General features: G+C 49.7%; 2 protein-coding genes across 2 annotated transcripts; both read left to right on the top strand.

The window, feature by feature from the left end:
- Positions 1–2899: 2899 nt before the first annotated feature.
- Positions 2900–11624, top strand: INHBC (inhibin subunit beta C). Its single transcript, XM_037030263.1, has 2 exons — positions 2900–3423; positions 10624–11624. Exons 1-2 carry the CDS (start codon positions 3111–3113, stop codon positions 11367–11369), a joined length of 1059 nt encoding a protein of 352 aa, XP_036886158.1. The 5' UTR covers positions 2900–3110; the 3' UTR covers positions 11370–11624.
- Positions 11625–14995: 3371 nt separating this feature from the next.
- On the top strand, positions 14996–17948 carry INHBE (inhibin subunit beta E). Its single transcript, XM_037030262.1, has 2 exons — positions 14996–16669; positions 16920–17948. Exons 1-2 carry the CDS (start codon positions 16360–16362, stop codon positions 17675–17677), a joined length of 1068 nt encoding a protein of 355 aa, XP_036886157.1. The 5' UTR covers positions 14996–16359; the 3' UTR covers positions 17678–17948.
- Positions 17949–23172: the final 5224 nt, after the last annotated feature.

The raw sequence follows: 23172 nt of genomic DNA, 5'->3' as shown, positions 1-23172 counted from the left end.
ACAGAAAATCGAACTGTATGGAAGTCAAACAACTAAAGAGTTAAAAAAGAAATATTCATCCAGATCAGTAGGAAGGGCGGAGACGGGCAGTTGGGTGGAGAGGACTCATGGCAAGGTGGGGCCAGTGGGCCAGGTGGTCCCACATTCACGTGCAGATAAACTAGGAGGAACAACTAGAGACAGACTGCGCAACCCAGAATTCCAGAGCAGGGAGATAAAGCTTCAAACCTCTGACTGAAAACACCTGTGGGGGCTGAGGCGTCAGTGGGAAAAACTCCCAGCCTCATAGGACAGTTCATTGGAGAGACCCACCCACATGGGAGTCAGCACCAGAAGGGCTCAATTTGCTTGTGGGTAGCAGGGGAAGTGAGGGAAAACCAGCAGAGAGCGAAGCAAGAGCCATTGTTCCCTCTCAGACCCCTCCCCCACATACAGTGTCACAACAGCGATATGGGTTGCCCTGCCCCGGTGAACACCTAAGACTCCACCCCTTATATGTAACAAACATGCTGAGACAAAAAAATGGCCCAAATGAAAGAACAGGTCAAAGCGCCAGAAAAAAATACAACTAAGTGATGAAGAGCTAGCTAACCTATCAGATGCACAGTTCAAAACACTGGTAATCAGGATGTTCACAGAATTGGTTAAATGTGGGAGCAACTTTTCTCCTAGTCCCCCCAGGTGCTATGGTCAAGGTGTATAAATATGACTGAGACATGACGTGATCTGCTTAGGGAGGAGAGGTGGCTATTTTCCCTGCTGGAAAAAGGCCGTGAGCAGTAGCCAGTTTCTCAGGGGAAAAAGGCCAGCAGCGGCCAGTTTCTCTGAGGAGAAAAAGGCCTCGAGCCCCCTCCTCCAGGGCCTTTGGTTGGGTTCTAATACACAGGAATACAGGGCAGCAAGGATCAAACAGTAGATAACATTTCAAAGAAATCTAAGGGCTCACTATGAGTCAGAGTCTGTCAGGAACAGAGTTTTAGGGTTTCCTGCTCGAACCCTTAATATATGAATGAAAGTACGCTTAGCAGAGCAGATTTCTCAGGTTTATCAGGAAATCTTTGAGATGCCAGATTTTCCCCCAGGACCCGCTCTAGCAAGGCAAGGAGCTGCAGCCCTCCCCATCAGGTATTCAAGCTTAAGGGGATTAGAGCCAGGAAGCACTTCTCCCAGAGAACATGGGGACTCAGGCTATCTCAAAGCCAGGGGGCGAGAGTCCATTGCTCTTTGTTGCAGCCCCCCTGAGTCCTTCCATGAAGGCCTCCCAAGTGATCGAGTCTAGCTTAGGTTGCCCCCCGCTGTGAGGGGTCTTACCCGTCATTGACTTCCGGCCAGGCTTTGGGGGCAGGGAGAGGAAACTGAGGCAGCATTTGCTACCAGAGACAAGCTTTGTCTCCTGCAGCTCACATTCCAAAGGTCGTCCCTCACCCTTAGCCACAAGGGGTAGAGATACAATTCCTAAAACCAGGCAGAGCAGTCTGTAACAGTTAAATATAGTTGCAAACTAGATGAAAAAATGAAAGCTATGCTAAGTGAAATAAAGAAAAATGTACGGGGAACCAACAGTGATGGGAAGGAAACTGGGACTCAAATCAATGGTGTAGACCAGAAGGAAAAAAGAAACATTCAACCAGAACAGAATGAAGAAACAATTCAAAAAAAATGAGGAGAGGCTTAGGAACCTTCAGGACATCCTTAAACATTCCAACATCCAAATTATAGAGTACCAGAAGAAGAAGAGGAAGAGCAACAAATTGTAAACTTATTTGAACAAATAATGAAGGAGAACTTCCCCAATCTGGCAAAGGAAATACACTTCCAAGAAGTCCAGGAAGCTCAGAGAATCCCAAAGAAGTTGGACCCAAGGAGGAACACACCTAGACACATCATAATTACATACCCAAGATTAAAAATAAGGAGAGAATCTTAAAAGCAGCAAGAGAATAAGAGAGTTACCTACAAAGGAGTTTCCATAAGATTTCTCAAAAGAAACCTCGCAGGCAAGAAGGGGCTGGAAAGAGTATTCAAAGTCATGAAATCTAAAGATCTACATCCAAGATTGCTCTATCCAGCAAAACTTTCATTTATAATGGAAGGGCAGATAAAGTGCTTCCCAGACAAGGTCAAGTTAAAGGACTTCATCACCAAGCCCCTATTATATGAAATGTTAAAGAGATTTATCTAATAAAAGAAGATAAAAAATATGAACAGTAAAATGACAACAAACTCACAATTATTAACAACCAAACCTAAAACAAAAACAAAAACAAACTAAGCAAACAAGTAGAGCAGGAACAGAATCACAGAAATGGAGATCACATGAAGGGTTATCAGTGGGGGAGTGGGTGGAGGGGGGGAATGGTTCAGAGAGTAAGTAGCACAAATAGTAGGTAGAACATAGGGAGAGGTTAAGAATAGTATAGGAAATGTAGAAGTCAAAGAACATATATGTACAATCCATGGACATGAACTAAAGGGGGGGAATGCAGGTGGGAGGGGGTGTGCAGGGCGGAGGAGAATGAAGGGGGGAAATGGCCAACTGTGATAGAATAATCCATAAAATATATTTTTTAAAAAGAAAAATGCAACTCTCAAATTCTCAGTTACCTGCATGACAGTGACCTAAAGTGCCTGTTAATGACCCCCTCTTGTTTGAAAGCCATTCTTTAATATCCTATCCCAAAACCTCAGATCTCTCCCTTTCCCGACCAGACTTCCCAGCAAGGCCATTGATCTGAAGAGAAATTTCATCTCTAACCTTTGTCCCCAGGCATGTCAGCTCACATGGGCAACCCGGCATCTCCCAGCATTGGCCCAGGAACACTTCTTTCCTCCAACAAACCAACAACCTCCCCTCACATCCCCCACTCTGTGCTTTCACTGATTACATGCTGGTGGCTTCTGCCAAGTTCTATCTGTGACTGACTTCCTCTCTCAAGTCAGATGTTTGGCTGCTCCATCCCCTGAAACAGGAGTCATGCCAGCTGGACACAGTCTCCTTTTTGGGCCACCGGTGGCCAGCACGGAGCCCCAAACACAGCTGTTGAGACCCTGAGCCTGGGGGTTTGTGGCTGTGTTTCAACTGTGTCACTCAAGGCGAGCCTACCCCAAAAATGATCTCCTCATTGCTCCTGGACGTCCTATTCCTGGCTGTGGCCACAGTGGCCACTCCCAGAGATGACAGTCAACGTCTGGCATGTGGGAAGCATGCCTTGAACCTGGAGAGCCAGCGGAAGCTGCTTCTCCACCTGGCCAAGAGAAGCATCTTGGACAAGCTGCACCTCAGCCAGCGCCCAACATTGAGCCGGCCAGTGTCCAGAGCTGCTCTGAGGACAGTGCTGCAACACCTCCATGGGCCCCCACAGCGGGTGCTTCCGGAGGCTGACAGGGGACAGGAATATGAGATCATCAGCTTTGCTGAGACAGGTGGGTTCCTGATCTGCAGATCTTCCTCAAAACCTGACCTATCAAGAAAAGGAAGTGTCTTCCCCAACCTCACCCCTGATTCTCTCCCCTAAACCATCCAAATTCTTTCCTACCAGGACCTGTAATCTCCTAATCCAGGGCTCCCACCTCCCTGCCCCATTTCTCTCTTGTAGTTAAGCCATGACCAATGGGCAGCTGGAAAGTGGGTAAATTCCACTTCTTTTGAGACACTCTGCACCCATCACCTTTAGCTCATCTCTCTAAAGGCCTCACAAACTTCCCCAGGCTGTGGTGTGCCCATCCACTATGCTGGCCTGGACCCAGAAACTATAAGCTAGGGATTCTGTCTCTCCTCTGGCCCAGGATCCAGCCTCTCCATCCTCTCCATCTCCCCTTCTCCAGATCCCTCATTTGAGTAAAAGGGCAAAAGGAAAAATACCAGGACTAATACCTCTCCACCCCACCCCCGCCCTCTTGCCTTGATACCTCAGTTACCCACATCTGAACAGGATCAAAATGGGACATAGAAAGGTAGATAGAAGAGAAGAGAGTTACTTCCATAGAGGGGAGAGAAGTTGGAGAACTTCGTGGGCAGATGGAGGGAAAAATCAAGAATTTGGCGGCGGCACCCTAAAAACAGAACAGAGTGATCTGTCTGGCCTCTGAGCTTTCGGCAAGTGCGTTCGTAGGTCTGAAAGGCCCTTCCCATTCCTGGCCCATTTTCCATGGTCAGCACTTCAAGGCCCAGCACCCCTAACCTCAAAAAAACCCACCCTGACCTCGCGGTGAGGTGCTTTCTCCTTGGTGGCCCCCCACACTCTTATGTTGAACCTGAACTCTCTGTGTAAATTTGCCTGCTTCCAGGTTTTCTACAAAGCCTGTCTTCCAATAGGATATCAACCCCTTGAGGTCAGGAGATGTCATTCATTCCTCATGTTATCACCAGAGATTAGTGCATAGTAGAAATAACTTAGATAATGTTTACTGTACTATGTTTTAAGCCTTGTACATATACTAACTCCCTGAGATCCTCCCAACAGCTCAGTGAGGCAAGCACTATTGTTATCCCCATTTTAGAGGTGATGAAACTGAGGCAAAAAGGTTGAGTAACTTGTCCAAAGTCATGTGACTGGTAAGTGGTGCAGCCAGCCATGGCTCTGGAATCCATGGCCTTGAGCACAGCACCACTCTGCCTCTCCCAAACCTAGAAGATACCCAACAAACATTGGTTGTGTTAAACAACCAAATCACTCCATGGGTCAGTTTGACCACAGTTTAGAGTCCCCAGTGATGGATAAGAACTTATTCTAGTTCAAAATGTGTTTCTGCTCACGGTTAAGAATACAACTCTAGAGCCAAATAGCCTGGGCTCAAATTCTTGCTCAGACACTTAACTACTGTATGACTTGGGTTGTTAATAGTTTTCTCCTGTGTAAAATGGGGATAATTAGAGGACAGCTGAGATAATTAAGTGAGCTAATACAGGTAATATACTTAGAAGGCTAAGGTGGGAGGAAACAGGAAATAGAAGATTCAATTCCTGCCCATGAGGGGTTTTGCTGCTGCTAAAAATAAATGAATTTAGAATATAAGGCAGAATGAAATAAATGTTACATGGGGTCACAAGAGCTTGCCGGACCAGAAGTGACTCACTGGGACCTGGTAAGACAAGGAAGCCTTTCAGAAATATATTGCAAATCGGCTGCCATTGTAGAGTAAGTTTGACTTCAATTGGTAGAGTACGGTAAATGACATCTTAAATGGAAGGGAAACACATGGTTAAAAGTCTGAAGGAGCAGACTGCGTTTGGAGTTGAAAAGTAGTTTGGAGTGTCTTAGCATTGGTGGACAGATGGCCACGAACCATGTATGAGTCCCTTGAACACTGAAATCCTGGCTGGTTTGTTTTTGGTTTTTTTTCACCTTTGAATCCCTGACACTTAACCTAGTTAGTTCCAGGCACATTGCAACAATAATGATGGTTACCAGGTATTAAGTGTACCTGGCTCATCTCATATACTTCTCACAACCACCCTATAAAGTAGACTTTAGTATTTCCCAACTTATGAATGCAAAAACTGAGATTTGAAAAAGATCGTTTGCATGGCCAAGGTCACACAGCTTGCATGGGGCAAAATTTAAACAATTCTCTCTGACTTCAAAGTCTGTATACTTTCCACATATTTGCTAATCAATGAATGACTACAATGTTCAGGCCAGAGAGGGCCTGATGAGATAAGGTTTGAAGATGAGAATGACTGATGCCTGCATTTCACCTTCCACATTTAAGTACTTTAGCTTCAAGTTTTCATTCCAATTTAAGTTATTTACACCATAACGTGAAAGAAAGACCTGAAAATTGTTCTTGCCAGGGTATGAAGACAGAGAGTTTGGGGCTCTGGAGAAACTAGGATAGGGGCCTTCAGTAGTCATCCTGAAACTGGCTCATACTGGCTCATGAGGGCTGATTGTAAACATGTCCCAACTCTGCATCCAGTGACATCATATTGATAGTTTGAAATCAGTCACGGTGAAAGAATTTATACCACAGAAATTGGCAGATACCATAAATCAGGGGCATTTCCCCCCCTCTAGAATCTAGTTGTTAAATATTTACCAGCATACCATTCATTGCCTGTGACCTAAAAATACAAGTTAACTGCCTCCCACACACCCAATATACAACGCTGAGACAGGGCCAGGATAACTGTAACAGATACTCCTGTTCAAAATGGGAGGTGGGGAAGTGGGAGGCACAGAGCAGTCACTGATCCATGAAAATTCTGATCTAGCCAGGTACATATCTCAGTCTGTCCCAAATCCAGAGTCCCCTTGGTGAGGGCCTGCTTCTGCTCCCTGGTAGGTGTTTCCTCTCCTCTCAAGGACAGTCCACCACTGCTATCCTTGACTTCTAGAGCCACTCTCTCAGCCCTTGGCTCCACTCTGTGCAATGTCTTCTCTTTTACATAAGCAATGACCTGTGTTTGTGGCTGAGTAGTTTTCCCAGCCTTCCTCCTGTCCAAAGAAGTTGGGGGCCCAGAGGCCTCTTTTCATTCTGAATTGTCTCAGTCCTTTTAGTTCAAACTGTACTGCTTTCACTATTAAAACTCTCTTTAAAACTCTCTGGACCTTCTTATATAAATTATAGTCTACTCAATTAGACAAAAGGCACTCCACTCTGTCAAGACAGACCTCTACTTAGGTTACAAATCAGGGTGTTGTGGGATAGAACTCTTAAGATTCTTGGAAGCCCTTTTGTCTAGTTCAGTGGGTCTATAGAACATTGCCTTGGGTTTTAGATCTTAACAAAGATGTTAGATCTTAGTAAGGGGTCTTATGGCTGACCCTTTATTTGTTTAGATCTTCACACCAAGACCATGTTTTACTGGCAGTGCCTTGGATTTGATTTTTGCCTCTAGACCATTTCTTATTTGAAGAACCTTTTGCCAGACAGACAAGGAATGAAAAAATATCTTATTGTTCAATCTAGCAAGTCTTGTTTGAAATATTGCATCCAAAATTCTGCTGGAAAATTAAACAGTTCTTATAATAAGGCAGCTAAAATAAGCCAAATGACACTTTCTGCATTCTGCCTGGAAATATCTTCAGCTAAATTCACAACTTTGTTAGATATCATTTCTAGCTTCCAAGTTACCACAGCCGATAGCCAGTACATAACACAGTTCCCCCTTCTCAGGCTTCTAAACGCAACTTCCTGCGTGTTCTTCTTGCCTTTACTAACAGTTTCTTCACCATCCTTACAACCTCCGCCTGCCACCCACTCCCAAAGCCTATGCTACATATTTTAGGTCTTTATTATGGAACACCTTACTTCTAATACTAGTTTCTGTTTTAGTTATCCATTAATATTACAAACCAGCCCAAATATAGAGGCTTAAAAGAAAAAGCTTGATATTTCTCATCATTTTGTGGTTTTACTAGGCTTATCTGGGCAGTTCTGCTCCATGTGGTCTAGCCAAGGTTGCTCACGTATCTGCATTCAGCCAGGAGCTCAGATGGGGCTAGAACATCCAAGATGGTCTTTGATCCTCCAAAGTGTCTCTCCACACAGCTTCTCATCACTCAGTATAGCTTCCAAGTTTCTCTGAAGCATGGTTGTTGGCTTCCAAAACAATGAAGTCTCAGTGTGTAAGTACTTATCAAGCTTTGGCTTACACTGTGCTTGCCTGTGTCTCATTGACCAAATCAAGTTAAATGGCCAAGCCCAGAGTTAATATAGGAAGAAACTGCACAAAGCCATGAATATCAGGAGCTGTTGTTCATTGGGAGCCAATAATGTAGCAGTCTACCACAACCCTTGTGGATCATGTGTCTGCTTGCCATAACTAGGGTGACTTAAGAGGTCCTAGCAGTAATGTGCTTAGTGACCTAGCAAGAAAAGATTAGTTGGGCCAATCAGAGTCTTCTAGGATTTTGGAATTGGAACAATAAAAGATCAGCTCACTTTGCTAGGAGGAGGTGAGTAAAAGGTTCTGTAGACTCAGGACTTGGGGCCACCATTTTGCAAGCTTAGGAAGCTGACAGAGAGGCAGAAGTATATTGATGGAGAGAAAAGAATGAAGTAAACTTACATAGAGACTGAGATGAGAGAGATCATGTTGGCTCTGAGAGCTGTCAAGAGCAGCTTTATTCTTGCCCTTCCAATTCATGTGTAGCTTAGTTGAACTTTATTTTCTGCCCCTTTATATACATGGAAGTTTCAGAGGCATTTCCACAATAAAGCACTCTTTACTTGATAAAGAAAAAAATACTAGCTAAGACCAAATCAGAATGAGAATAAAACTACTTCCTAAAAGAGTCTGGACTTTATTCACCAATAAGGTTTTTGAGATGGTGAATTTCATAATCTAGCCAAGTTTTTGAAAAATAACTCTGGTTTCAATGTAAAATAAGAATTAAAGAAATGAAAGACTGTTTATTAAAAAAATGTATTGAGTGTAGACTATGTGTTTAGTACTAAGTGAACCAGGCAATGGTGAACTGAACAAGCACAATCTCTACCTTCATGGAGTTTATATTCTAGCTGGTTTGGGGTGGGAGAGGAGAGGAGGGAAGGAGAGGCACGTAATAAGCAAATAAAAAAGCAAGATTGTTATAGAGAGTGGTAGTGGCTACAAATATAAGCAAGATCATGTTTTAGAGAGATGCGGATGGAATTGAAGGCTGCCTCAGATGGGCTAGTAGTCAGGGTAGCCTCCCTGAAAAGGAGACATTTGAGCTGAATGCCAAAAGGGAGCCAATCATTAAAAAGTCTTAGAAAGACATTCCAGGCAGGGGAAACAGCAAGTTCAAAGGCCATGAAGTGGGTCCATGTTTGGTGAGTTCAAGGAACAGAAAAAGCTATAGATTGAATATAGTCACAAAATGTCACAATGTGTCTAATCACATAAGTTTTCTATGTTAAGTGATTCTGGTTGTATTCAAATAGTACATGAGAAGACTTTGAAAGATTTTGAGCTGAGGTTAAGCTGACCAGACTTATGGAACAAAAAGATCATTCTGGCTGATATATGGAGAATAGTTTGGTAGCCACTTAGGAACCACTTCCCAGGTAGCCCAGCTTCCCTAAACCACTTAGGAAGCTGTTAACATAGTTCAAGAAAAAGATGATTGTGGGTTGAACTAATGCAGTGATTTTGAATTGATGTACTGCAAAAAATTTTAAAACATGCAACGCCTGACTATTTAGTCAGGGGCACTGACCTTTTTCCCTTAGATTGTCAGATTAAAAGAATGACAACAGCCAACACAACAGCAGTCATCCAGTGTCCGTGAATCAAAATTAGACCTATTTTTTGTCAGATCAGCAAAAAATATCTTTTTTGGTGTGCTGCAGAATGTTAGTAATTAGTTTATGTGTCCCATGAGATTAAAAAGGTTGAAAATTTCTGAACTAAAGTACGGTAGAGGAGATGGGCTAAGAGAAATTATATTGTAAATTGGAGGTAGCAATGACAGATCTTGCAGCTAGTTTCCAAGTAGGGGATGATGGCAGGCAAGGTTTTGGCTTAAGCAATACATTTTTAGGGAAGGGGAAGATTGAAGAAGCACCAGGTTTGGGGAGATAAAACTAGAGTTCCTCTTTGAACATGAAAATTTTGAGATATCATTGGATAACCAAGTGGATTATCAAATCAGTAGCTGGATATAAAAGCCTGAGGCTTGGGGAGGGATCTGGGCCAGGAATATGTACGTGAAACGGAAAGCTATGGGAATTGATAAGACCATTCTGAGACAGGGTGCAGATATAGAAGAGAAGGAGAAGGGAGGTTAGGACCTCCAACACGTAGAAGTCAGGCAGAGAAAGAGGAGCTGTCAGTAGAAGAGACCTAGATGGAGTGACCAGTGTCACAAAAGCCAGGACGGAAAAAAAAAAAAAAACGCCAAGAAGGAGGCAATAGTTAAGTGTGTTAAATAGGTCAAGTAAGATGAGTATAAAGAGATGAAACCACTGGACTCGGCAACATGGTAGGTGTTGGTGAACCTGACAAGAGTAATTTCAGTGGAGAGACTATAAACCCAACTAAAGGGTTCAACAGGGCACGTGAGGGATGCAGAGGGGAACGGGGCAATAGTAAGTTATAAGGGTAGGGAGAAAATGCATAGATGCTAGAACCATAGTGGTGAGGGACTGAACATGGTGAGAGAGGTGACCATAGGGTTTCTAGAGATGACAAGGAAGGCAGTGGTGCCACCAATTCTAGGAACAAAAAGATAATTCTGTAAGAAAGAGAATAAGGATTTCCATTTTGGACAAACTGAATTTAATGTTTGGGCAGGACATTCATGTGTCCTGAAGCTTGGTGACTCCCAAATCTGTATGTCCAGTTCAGAGGTGCAAAATAGTCTGGACTGGACATACAGATTTGGGAATCACCAGAATAAAAATTGTTCTAACCAATCATGTGTATGGGTAAGAGCTCCACTCAGTGTAAAAGGCAAACTCTGGAGAAGTCTTGCATTAAAATGATGGTCAGAGAAAGAAAAGCCAACAAAGAAAATCAAGGAAGAATCGCGAGAGAATTGTGTAAGGGATGCCAAGAAAAGAAGATTTTCAAGAAGGAAAGGGTGGTTAACAATGCTAACAATGCGGTCAAGAATGAGCGGCTGAGCATAGAGAGGTAGCCGATCGAATTGACACTCTGAAGGCCACAATGACCAAGGCTTCTTGTGTCCACAGGTCTCTTCAACATCAACCATACTCGTCTTGATTTCCACTTCTTCTCTGATAGAACTGCTGGTGGCATGGATATCCTGCAGGCTAGCCTCATGTTCTTTGTGCAGCTCCCACCCAATAACACCTGGACTTTGAAGATGAGGGTATTTGTGCTAGGCCCACATGATGCCAACCTCACCTTGGCCACGCAGCATCTACTGGAGGTAGATGCCAGTGGCTGGCACCAGCTCCTCCTGGGACCTGAAGCTCAGGCTACCTGCAGCCAAGGACACCTGACCCTGGAACTTGTACCTGAAGGCCAGGTAGCCCAGAGCTCAGTTGTCCTGGGTGGGGCTGCCCATAGACCTTTTGTGACAGCCCGGGTGAGAGTTGGGGGCAAGCACCGGGTTCGACGGCATGGCATCGATTGCCAGGGTGGGTCCAGGATGTGCTGTCGACAAGAGTTCTTTGTGGACTTCCGTGAGATTGGCTGGCACGACTGGATCATTCAGCCCGAGGGCTACACAATGAACTTCTGCACAGGGCAGTGCCCAGTGCACGTGGCAGGCATGCCTGGCATTGCTGCCTCCTTTCACACAGCAGTGCTCAATCTTCTCAAGGCCAACACAGCGGCAGGCACTGCTGGAGGGGGCTCATGCTGTGTGCCCACAGCCCGGCGCCCTCTGTCTCTGCTCTACTATGATAGGGACAGCAACATCGTCAAGACTGATATACCTGACATGGTGGTAGAGGCCTGTGGGTGCAGTTAGTTTGTGTGTGATACGGGCAGCCCAAGGTGGGGTAGACAAATATGCCCCCCGAGGTGCTCTTCCTCAGGAGGAGGGCCAGATTCCATTACTGCCTCTGTCCAGACAGTGCACTACCTCTTCTTGAGCACCAGTCTTGAGTTGGGAAATTATCCCAACTGTGACTTGAAGAGATCTTCATCTACCGAGAATCACTGTACCATCTTCACAACCACCAGCCTCTCTCCTAGAGCATGGTCCACCCAGGAAGCACCACCACCACCCACCCCCGCCCCCATGCTCAACTGCCATCCCAGAGACTCTGATTGACCTCCAACTGTGAGCAACACAATCTGGTTCCCAGGGAGACTTCTGTAATCCACTCTTAATCCACCCCAAAATGCACTGTGCCTCCCTGCCCTTTCCACTCAATGGCCTCCACTCTGGGTCAGTTGACCCAGCCTCTTCTCTTGATTTTTTGGATTTCCAAAGAGACTCCCCTCCTTGGTTTTACTAAAGATTAGATCACTACTCTCTAACATGAGGCTCATTCCTCTCTGTGTCTTGAGCCCCTTTCCTTCTTGCTTGCACAGTTGTACTGCTAAGGCTCTCTTGGCACACCCACATCTGTTTTTTGTCCTTCTCTTCCCTGTTCTATGCCCTTGCAGGCTAACTCACTTGAGTTCCTTTGGCCCCTGCTTCCTGCTGAGTTTGACTAAGGGGAGACACAGGCAAGAATTCAGGGTCTTTGTTATTCCTGCTCCCTCAGCCTAAGTGCCAAGGTTCTGTGTGACTGTGGCTGTGACCACATCCCTATAGCTCTGGCTCCCTTCTTCCATGGTTCTAGCTCTGTTCAGATTCTGATGTCACTGCTTCCACACTAGAGGCTTATAATGGCTTTCCACTCTTACCGATCCCTAGATATTTCAGCATCCCTCATTGGTTCCCTTCACCCTGCCCATACCTCTGTAAAGAAGCCCTTCATTAAGTCTTCTCAGTGGTGCAAACACAGATAGCTGAGTGGGTTTTCTGTCCCCTGCCAGGACCCTGACTGACATGCCAGAGGATACACAGCCTGCCCTTCCTATCCATTTCTGCTCTCTCCTCACACAGGTTCGCTGGGGCTGAGCTATTGTGTCTAATCCATACTTCATGCTGCTTCCTTCCGCAGGCTGTCTGCCCTTCTTTATTAGGCCCCCTTCATCCTCTCAGAATCATCTTTGCTGGTCTCAAGGCTAATAAAGACCTGAGTTTTATCTACTCCTCTCCTTGTCCTGTACTCACTCCAAGACATAAGACAGATTGCTGCTCAATGGGCAAGTAGGCCGACGACCTGTGGGCATACACATGATGGGAGGCAGAGAATAGCTCAGAGATGGCTGCCTTCCTTTCACCAGCCCCTGGGGCTCCATCCAGGAGTCCTGCTTGGAAGTTGCAGCTGGCTGAGAGCCACCAGAGTCGGGCAGGGGACAAAAAAGGAAGGCTTGGAGTGAAAAGAGGGAGGCATTTGCCCTGACTGGCTTCTCCTTAAACCGGTGATTTTCAAGCTGTGTGCCACAAGAATTTTTAAGGCATGCAGGAACGATGACCTCTTTTCCCTTATATTGTCAAATAAAAAATGACAACAGCCAACCTACAGTGACCATCCGGTGTGTATGCCCTGTACTGGGCCATAAATACATAGGTCATGTAATGGAGTTGCATCTTCTGGGTCATGTCGCATAATACGATTGTGTCTTGGTAGCAGAAACCCCTCTGTACGAGTATAGGCACCTGATTTTTAAAAAATCATATTGGAGCAAAAAAGTAATTATTACTATTTTTTAATCAATCAAAAGTATACCTATTTTTTGTCGGATTGGCAAAAATATGATTCTTGGCATGCAGCAGAATTTTAGTGATTAGTTTATGTGTACCATGAGATGCACAAGGTTGAAAATCACTGCTCCAGACCTTTGCCCTCTTCCCCCACCATCTCCTCATTTTAGCTGGACAGCGCTGAACCATGGGGTCAATATTGTCTGTAGCCCAAGGCCGAGTGTTTGCAAAACCCATGTGTCCTTTGGATTACGTGATGTCTGTGTTTACTCAGCTTATAACCCCCTTCTGCCAGGGTCTGAGTGCCCTGGAACAGGACCCCTAGGGGAGAAAATCTGAAAGGGACGCCCTGGAGGACTGCAGGTCAAAGCTGCCTCGCTTCCTGGGCAAACTCCATGGAAGTCATCCCACCTCTGACCTGAGATCTTTATCTAAGGAGAGACTCTAAGGAAATCTGGTACCTCCCCCTCCACCCCACATCCCTCCCAGATCTAACTTCCCTCCCTCCCACTACGACTTCAGTGACCAGGGCCAAGACTAAGGGGAGGTGATGTGAGGTGCTTAGGGGAGGTGATGTGAGGTGCTTGCCCTAGAGGCAAAACTTTGAGGGGATGACAGAAACATTCATCAATCAAGATAAATAATATCTTAATTCAGTATTTTTAAAACATCAAAATCAATGCAAAAAATCCATGGCGGACAAAACGTCAAATTTTTAAATGAACACAGGATCAGTATTATTCCTCTTCTTCTTTGGCTCTGCCTTTTGTAACAAAAGAAAAGAGTGAGTCTGTCTGCTTCCAAACCTTTTCTTCCAGAGTCCCCGACCCCTAACTCCACACTGTCAAGCTTTTCTCATTTGGGCAAGATAATCACTCAGGATTCTTCTACTTCCTTACCCACCCCTAAGCCTCATCACTACCCCCAATCCCCAAACAGGTTAGTGGTAGGGCGAGCCTGTGAGGCAGATGGCTGGGGTATTTATAACCCAGGAGCACTTCTTGGGAAAAGTGACTAAGATACAGAGAGCGTATTTATAGCTGGGTTCTGACGTAAGTGTCAGTGGGGAGGTAGGCCCGGGCTGGGTACAGCAGCAAGAGGGTAGGAAGAGCTGGAAATTGGGGGCACCTGACAGAGAGGGTAGGTGAGAGGTGGGATCAGTGACTCCTGCAGCCACTTCTTGCTGCTTCTCTTGGCTCTGTCTCCTGGTACCAACAGGTAAACCCTCTGAAACATCACCATGGGCAGAAACCTCTGCTTTGGAGTTCTACAGTCCAGACCCTAGGGCTTGGAGGGCTGTCACCAGCCTGACCAACAGAGAGGGAAGCTGAGAGCTGGGGAGAGCACTGGACAGAGGGGCTTGAGTATTTCAGGATACGGGTGGAAATGCAGGGTGGACAGGAGGGTCTATAAAGTCTCACTGTCCCTTTTCCCTGCTCCTCACTACATGGTGCCCTGAGTTTCTAGGAAGAGCCTCACACCCATCACCAAGCTTCATTGCCACCTGTCAGTGCGATGAGGTCCAAAGCCAAAGGTAGCAGTGGAGTGGGTCCTGACGACAGCCTCTGCTTTCTGGCAGTGGCAAGATGAGAGAGCTGAAGGACCAGCTTCTCTCCTGTTGGAGAATCAGAGTCCCCAGAGTGAAAGGATTGGGAAGCGCTGCATCTCTCCACTCACCGGAGTAGCCCCTTCTCCGGGAAACTGGTCAACGCTGAGCCAGCAGCTGTCCAGTAGTTCGGCACTGCCCCATGGTGGACATTGACGGTACTGAGACCCAGCCTTCAAAGCACCACCTCTCTCCCGCTGGCAGTTTCTTCTGACAGCCCCCACTGGCTAAATAGTGGAGAGATGAATAGAATGGAGTGGGGGCACATTTCCAAATCACACCCACTTCCTCCCTTCTTCTTGAAGAAACTGGGGCATAAGGAGAAAGGCTAGCATGAGGCCTTCCCTTTGAGTGAAAGGTGGAGGGGCCTTGGCCCTCCCACTTCAGAAGAGAGAGGAAGTGTGGTAAATAGGGCTGGGACTGCAACGAAGGTTGCTTCGCTCTTTCTGTTTTGCTCTACACTTAAAAGTCCTTATGCCACCCATTTCCCACTCCAGTTCACAGAGACCTGACACCACCTCTAGGATGCACCACATTTAGGCAACTCTCACGGGTCCCCTGCAAGAGAACCAGCAGCTGGCTACGGCCCTCCCAAGTCCCATGTCCTCTGCCAGCCTCAATGGACTCTGCCTTCCTGTAAGATTGCATCACCCTTGCCCCCCACCTCTCTGGGCTTTCCCAGACATCACAGTAACATGCCAATCCCATGCCCCTGCCCTCCTCCACATTGTGCTCCAGTCCAACTGGACTCTGGGCAGCCAGCACAGGCAGGGTCAAGGGGTGACTTCTGTGTCCCATGACACTGCCACCTTGGCCTGGGCAAAAGGACTCCGTTCCTCCCACCCCCTCTCTCCAATCTCTCACCCTGCCCCAGGCCCATAGCTAGAAATAGAGACCCGAGTTCTCCTTCTTGCCCAGAGACCCCAGAGAAATAACTACTAGAACTCACAATTGCATTGTGGAAATTGCTGCTGCTGTGGCCACAGAATGACCTAGAAAAGCTGAAGGGATGACAGGGAAATCGCCCTTCCCCACCTTACTATATGGAGTTCCCTCCCCCAAGTCCCAGACCTTGAGGACTGACCATGTGAAATCATCCTCTTTCTTGCATCATGCATGTCCACATTGCCCCCCAACCCCCATACCCCTACCTTAATCTCAGTGACCAGGGCCAGATGGTGAAACCTGAGCTCCAGGGGCAGGGCAGGGTGCAGTGGGGGACATCCACCCCCTGCAGGGGCTTGACAGGCAGCAGAGCTGGCCAATCTGTGGCTCAGAGGGTAGGTCTGCAGGCTGACCACGAGGTGAGGGAGCCCCAGGCTTCAAGCTCTAAAGAGGTTCCAGTCAGTAACCAGACTTGGGCTGTGAGGGTCAAACTGGCAGACTGTGCTAAACTCAGCTACCCACCAGACCATCCACTTTCCCCTGGGCAATAGAAGACAGGTGGCTCTACCCTCAGCTAAGGGTAGGTGTGGCACTAGTGTCTGCTGCTGCTTTGCCCTCATCGGCCTCTCCACAAAATCAGACTCAATACAAGGAGCAACTGCCCACCGAGGCTCCCGTCCTGACCCGGGGCCATTCACCAGGATCATGAGGGTCCCTGGTGTTCATCTCCAGCTGGTGCTGCTGTGGGTGATGGTGCGGTGGGCACTGGTGGCACAGGGGGCAAGGTCTGTGTGTCCCTCCTGTGGGGTCCCCACACTGGCACCCCAAGCAGAACGGGCTCTGGTCCTGGAGCTAGCCAAGCAGCAAATCCTGGAGGGGCTGCAGCTGACCAGTCGTCCCAGGATAGCTAACCCACCGCCCCAGGCAGCGCTGACCAGAGCTCTCCGGAGACTGCAGCAGGGGAGCGTGGCTCCCACGAGTGGGGAGGAAGTCATCGGCTTTGCCAATGCCACAGGTGGGTGAGGAGGAGACGGGCAGAAAGCGGAAGGAAAAGGGAGGCAGAGAGGGAGACCGATGGAAAAGGCAGAGAGAGCCGGGTGTGGGCGGAGAAGTTGAGGCAGAGACTGACTGCAGAGGATGTGAGGCGGTCCCTGTTTCTTCTACAGGTGGGAGGCGGGGAGAGCAATGGGCAGGGCTTGGGGGAGTCTCAGAGGAGAGAACCATCTCTGCTCCGTCCCTCAGTCCTTTCTCCATCTTTCTGGCAGATTCCTCCATTTCAGCCTGCAGCTCCACGCTCACCTTCCACGTGTCCACTCCTGGGTCCCACCGTCTGTACCACGCTCGCCTGTGGCTGCACGTGCTCCCCACCCTTCCGGGCACTCTTTACTTGAGGATCTTCCGATGGAGTCTAAGGAGGAGGCGCCGAGGGTCCCTCACCTTCCTGGCTGAACACCGAATTACAACCCCTGGCTGGCATGCCCTAATTCTGCCCTCTAGTGGCTTGAGGGGTGAGGAGTCTCCTGTCCTGAGACTTCAACTGGACTGCAGACCCCTAGAAGGCAACAGCACAGCTGCGGGACTACCTCAACGGCTCCTGGACACAGAGGGAAACCAGCGGCCCTTCCTGGAGCTTAAGATTCGGCCCAGTGAGCTGGGAGCAGGCAGGGCCAGGAGGAGGACCCCCACCTGTGAGCCTGAGACACCCTTATGCTGTAGGCGAGACCATTATGTAGACTTCCAGGAACTGGGATGGCGGGACTGGATCCTGCAACCTGAGGGGTACCAGCTGAATTACTGCAGTGGGCAGTGCCCCTCCCACCTGGCTGGCAGTCCGGGCATTGCCGCTTCCTTCCATTCTGCTGTCTTCAGCCTCCTCAAGGCCAACAACCCTTGGTCCTTGGGTACCTCCTGCTGTGTCCCTACTGCCCGGAGACCTCTCTCTCTCCTCTACCTGAACCGTGATGGCAATGTGGTCAAAACAGATGTGCCAGATATGGTGGTGGAGGCCTGTGGCTGTAGCTAGCAAGAGGACCTGAGGGTTTGAAGTAAAGAAATCAAGTTGGGGATTCCTAGGCAAAGGGCATCTGTGGCTGGAGGCATCAGATTCCTGATCTGCACCCTCATCCAGTGGGCCACCTGGAGGTATGACGAGGCTGACCCCCATGAGACCCAAATGGACACTTTATTGTCCAGACTCTGGCCTATTCCAGGCTGACTGATGTGTGGGAAGATGGGGAAAGTGTGTCCTCTGAAGGAATCTACCCAGAAAGCATGATTTCCTACCCCAAGCCCTACGAAAAGGGCAGAGGCGAGGGAGGGAGGGAGGGAAGGAGCAGACAGAGAAAAATGACTTAGTCTCTCCCAAGAAGAGAGAGTCCTCAGGTGAGAGAAGGGAGAAGCAGACTGGGGTCCAGCAGGCTTGGGGGCAGGGGAATCAGGCTGGCCAAGGGGTCACACTGTTGAAGTGCTTCAAGGGAGGGCCGAGAAGGAGTTGGGCAGGGGGCTGAGGAAGGGGGTTTGAAGAGCCCCAGAAATGGGGGTCAGGAGAGAGGAGTGCTGGGCCTGAGAAGTCCCTTGGTTTTTCCCAGTGGGGGGTCAGGACCACTAGAGAGAAAAACATTTATAATTTTCTAATAAAAATGGGGGGAAATCAACAAGTGTGAGTTATGAAAAAGGGCTGGGGTGATGATGGCCAGAACAATGGTTCCCAAGGTATGGTCTGGGGACCTCTGGGAATCTCTCCAGACCCTTTCAGGGGTGTCCACAAGGTCAAGATTAATTTCATAATAACGCTAGGAGGCTGTTTGTCTTTTTATTTTCACCATCTCAGAAGTGTACAGTGCAGTTTTCCAGAGGCTGTGTGACATGTGATTACATCATCTTTCTGACTTCATTGTTAATGGGATGTGTGCCTGTGTATTCTTGTGATACAAAGTTTTTTTCTGTTTTAATTCCTAATATGGTAAATAGACATAAACCACATAAACAAAGACTCAATAATCGCCCCGACCGGGTGCTCTGTTGGTTGGAGCGTCATCCCATACACCAAAAGGCTTCAGTTTGATCTCCAGTCAGGCCGCACACCTAGGGTGAGGGGTCCATCCCCAGTTGGGGCACCTACAGGAGGTAACCAGTCACTGTTTCTCTCTCTCTCTCTCTCTCTCAAATCAATAAAAATATATCCTCGTATGAGAATTTTTTTAAAAGCTCAATAATTTTAAAGGGTGTAAAGTGGTCTTGAAACCAAACATTTGAGAATTGCCGATCTTAGGGAAAGCAGTGTAAAGAGAAGAGCACTGTGCTCCAAACCAGCCCCTGGGAAGACAGGGCACCTGGCTGGGACAGGAACATGTGTAGGGTCCCTTCTTCTCCAGTGACCTCTGGTCTTGCTTGACCAGAGCTCTGGGTACGACTTGTGTCTGGGTCAAAGTCACGTGGGGGAGGAGGCTCAAACAGGGCTCTTTATACGTTCAGCATAACTGCTGTCTATATGTGTCTGTCCTCAGACCTCTTTCTAGTTTCACCTTTTCTCCTACTGAACAGTTAACCTACTAACCCTCCAGACCCAAGGAGGTGGTTCTTGGAAGCAGAGTTAGGATGTGGGAGGTCCGACTGAGGGGTAACAAGAAAGAAGGGACCCCTTTCCCCCACTATGCTTTCCTTTCTCCTAAAGGAAGGTCAGAGGGAATAAAATAGCTGCCCCTTCCCCTGTATCTGGTCACCATGGCAACACGAAGGCAAAGAAACAGCACTCCCCTGTCAGACACTACCGCTCTGCACTAGCGGCCTCTGCCAGTGTGCCCCTCCGTGTCTTTGGGCTCATACAACCCGCTCCCTCCTGGACTCCTAACCGCGCTTTGGTGGCTGGCACCTGGGAAGCCTACTCCTTCAGTTTCCTCAGTTTCCTCTGCCTCGACTGCAAGGGGGTGTCGTGTGCCAAAGGGGCCAGCAGAGGGAGCCGACAGCCTTGAAGAGCAGAAGGAGAGCGGGCCGTGCAGAGGTGCGGAGGTGGCCGCAGGCTCCAGAGCTTCCAGACCAGGGAGACAGAGACAGGGGTTCCTCAGGGACAGTACTTAAATGCCAGGGTTCCTTAGTAACGAAACGAACACACACTCTATACCCAGGGCCTCGGTCTCTGTTCCTCTTATGCTCCATAGACCCTTCACCTCCCTCCCAGGACCCCCAGCCCGAGGCTGTCACAATTCTGTTACCACAAAACCCCAACTCCGTCCCAACCCTTTAAGTTCCACCCAAAGGGTGAGGCCAGCTGATAAACTACAGGGTGGCGGAATGCTCAGTTAGCACCAAAGTCGACGACCCTACCTCCAACATTATCTTTCTGGGATGAATGTTTTCGTCGTCCCCTTCACGTCCCGCAATATATTTCTCAATCTGTTTTCTGGTTCTGGTTGAAGACCTCTTCCTGGGCAGCCGATCCAATAATCCATGCCTGGATTTACTGCCCACCACCAGCAGCGTGTTGGGGGGGGGGGGTTAGGCCGCATAGGGTCCCTCTAGGGAGGGGGAGGATCCTGGGGGTCCTGGGGGTGCAATAAGCCCAGCACCCCCTCTCTTGCTTCCAGCTACCCCGCCTCACCCTACTGAACGGCAAGAGGGAGGGAAATAGGAGGGAGTTGAAGGGCGAGCGGGAAGAGCGGTGGCGCGCCAGAGGCTTGAGCAAGAAAAAGTTTTTGCATTAGGGAAAAAAAAAGTTTGCGCTTCTCGCGGGTGGTCCCGGCTCGCAGCCCAGCGGGCTGGGCCGGCGGGAGGGCTGGGGGCCAGGTTAGGGGGGTGGGGGTGGCACTGAGGCTGCGCTGCCTTGGCCCAGTCCGCACCCCCCTCACCACCGCACACCCCCCAGCCCAGATCCAGCCCTGGACCGCGCATCCCGAGCCCAGCGCCCAGACGGAGGTGAGGAGGGGGGGAAGGCGGGGGACCACCTGGGAGAGGTGGGGGAGGGGGTCTGAAGAGATGCTCTGCTGGCGAGGGACTCTACCCAGCTTAGAGGGAGAACTGGGGCACAAGGCAAAATTGGGGTTGGAGAGGCTGGGGTGAGATATTAGAAAGTTTGGAAAATTTTTTCATTTGTATCTCCCTTTCTCTGTATCTTTTTTTTTTCTTCTGACAGTCTGTGTGTCTGTCTGTCTCAGGCAACGGTGGATCTCTTTGTCTGTCTCTGCCTCTCCCATACATTAGAAACATCTCACTTTCATGAGGTTGGGATGAAGAGGCTGGAGGGACGGCTAGCTGGAGGTCTGCGTGTAGAGAGGGAACTCCAGGTGTGTCTCTGAGCACCGGCAGGAGGACGTCAGTGTTTCTGAAAGGAGGGAACAGCTAAAGAGAGAACGCCAGGTCGGGTGGGGATGGGTGTGCGTGAGGTAACAAAACCACCGGGGGTGGTTGGGCTAGAACCCCTGACCTGTCTTGTGACAAATGTACTTGCTGGTGCATGTGTTTTAGGAAAAGGTGTGTTTTCCGGACAAGGAAGGGATCTGAAGGGACCAGTGTCTAGTTTAGGCCCTAGAAAGACTCGTCAAGGACTACGGACACCTGAGTCCCAAGGGTTGTGGACAGGGTGCTCAGGAGGAGCCCACAAGCCCTTGTCTTGACCCTCTGACCTCAAGACCACCAGGACAGCTGGGGCCAGCAGCAGGGAAACCCCTACTGGGACTGGGCGGGACCACTGGCCACTGCCTGCCGGTGCATCCCTGTTGGCCCCCCTCCCAAACGGGAGCTGGGGACCGAGGCCCCTCCTCTGACTCGGACCACCCTGCCTGCCCTTTCTCCCCGCTCTGAAGCCTCTTTCAAGCCCCGTGACCCCGAAACAATCCGCCTTCGACAGCTAGCTTTGGGGACAGGATTAGGGAAAGGGGATCCCATAGAGACTGAGAAATGAAGATTTTAGGGAGCTGGAGAACTGGGGTCTTCACAGCATAGCTCTTCACGGCCCGGTAGAGGGAGAAGGCGGGGCGATTTCTCCGGGGAGTTATGAGGGCCGGGGTTGGGGTGGTTTTCCCTAGGGGGGCGGGGTCCAGACCCCCCTCCCCCACTATCTCACCGGCATCCCCGCCTGGCGGCACAGACCCCGCCCTTTACGTCACTGAGGGGGTTCCCGGGGGTCTGTTGGGGTTAACCCTTGGGAAGCCAGCAGGGATACCCAGGAACCTAATGTGTCCTGAAGGTCCTCCTCTCCACACACACCTTATTTTATCTATCTAGTCCAGTTCTCTCTCTACAGTTTCTGGATTCTTCTTCCTTTTCCACCCTGCCACTAGGACCCCCCACCCTCCGACAGTGCCCCACCCCCGGGCGCCGCAGCCAGCTTTCTGGATACACTGTGGGGAAAGGGAAGAATGTGTCCCGCCTCTCAGCACTCCCCCCCCCCCCACCGCGGCTCGCTCGACTGGGCTCCGGGGCGGGCGGGGGAAGCGGAGTCGTCTGCAGCCAGAGCCTGCGGCGGCGACTTGGGTGGGCCGAGGAGGCGCGGGGGCGGAGGGGGCGGGACGCGGAGAAGGGGCGGGGCCGGCTCCCGGGCGCTGGGGAGCGGGGGTGCGAGCGGGGCTCTGGAAAGTAGGGAGACACAGGAGATGGTCGAGGGCTCCAGCGGCAGAACCCTGGGGCCGGCTCCCTGTCCCATCCTGTACTCCCATCCACACCCCAGAAAAACGGAACTAAAGCTGGAAACGAAGGCAAAGCGTTCCCTTCGTTAGTGTGAAGGGGAGTTGTGGGTGGGCTGTCGCACGCGTGGGCAAAGAGGGATGTCGCCCCGCTTCCATCGCGGTTCCTCTGTGGCTGGGCAGTGGGTCGAAAAGATGACTGAGTGGATACGTTCTGGGGAGTCTCGTGTTTTGGGGGTCGTTCGCGATCCCCCGCCCCCTTCCCCTGGGTGAGTCATAGAAGGAGGCGGGAGGAGTGTCCCCCGACCCAGCTGCCTGCCAGCTGTGCCCCCCCCTTCAAAGTGCCGAGGTCGAGTTGGGAGGTCTCGGATGCGGGATCCGCACCTCCCGCTTGGGAGGGAGGAGTTGGGAAGGGGGCGCCCGAGGCTGCGGGGCTCGGGCAGGTCATGGGGTCCGGGTCCTGCTCCCCATCTCACCCCGCCCTCACCCTGAATCCCCGCATCCCGGGATCACCCACCGCGCGGGCCGGCCCGCTCCGGGTCCTTCTCCACCCGGCCCCGCCCCGCCCCGCCCTCGGTCCCGGGAGAGCGGAAAACCCGAGGTGGAGCGAAATCCGAAGTTCGAGGAGAAAAGCGTTCGGCGTCGCTTTTCGCTCTCTCACTGCTCCTAATGGATGATGACTTTGTTTTTGTTTTTATTTTGTTTGTTTGTTTTTAATCTCCTGAAGTCTTCCTTCACAGTCCCTTTCCCGTTCCCTCAAAACAGACCAAAAGAGTTAGGTGGGCGCCCAGATTCAGACCACCCCAGAACGACACCAGCTTCCATCCTTTGTACACAGCGCACAGGGAGGCTCCCGTCGGAAACCGTATCCCGTCCTACTTGTTTTCTGCCTCGGAGAAGG

Source organism: Sturnira hondurensis, unplaced genomic scaffold (genome assembly GCF_014824575.4).
Source record: "Sturnira hondurensis isolate 20B ecotype Veracruz unplaced genomic scaffold, ASM1482457v3 Scaffold0020601, whole genome shotgun sequence".
NCBI lineage: Eukaryota > Metazoa > Chordata > Mammalia > Chiroptera > Phyllostomidae > Sturnira > Sturnira hondurensis.
This window is presented reverse-complemented; position numbering and strand designations above follow the sequence as displayed.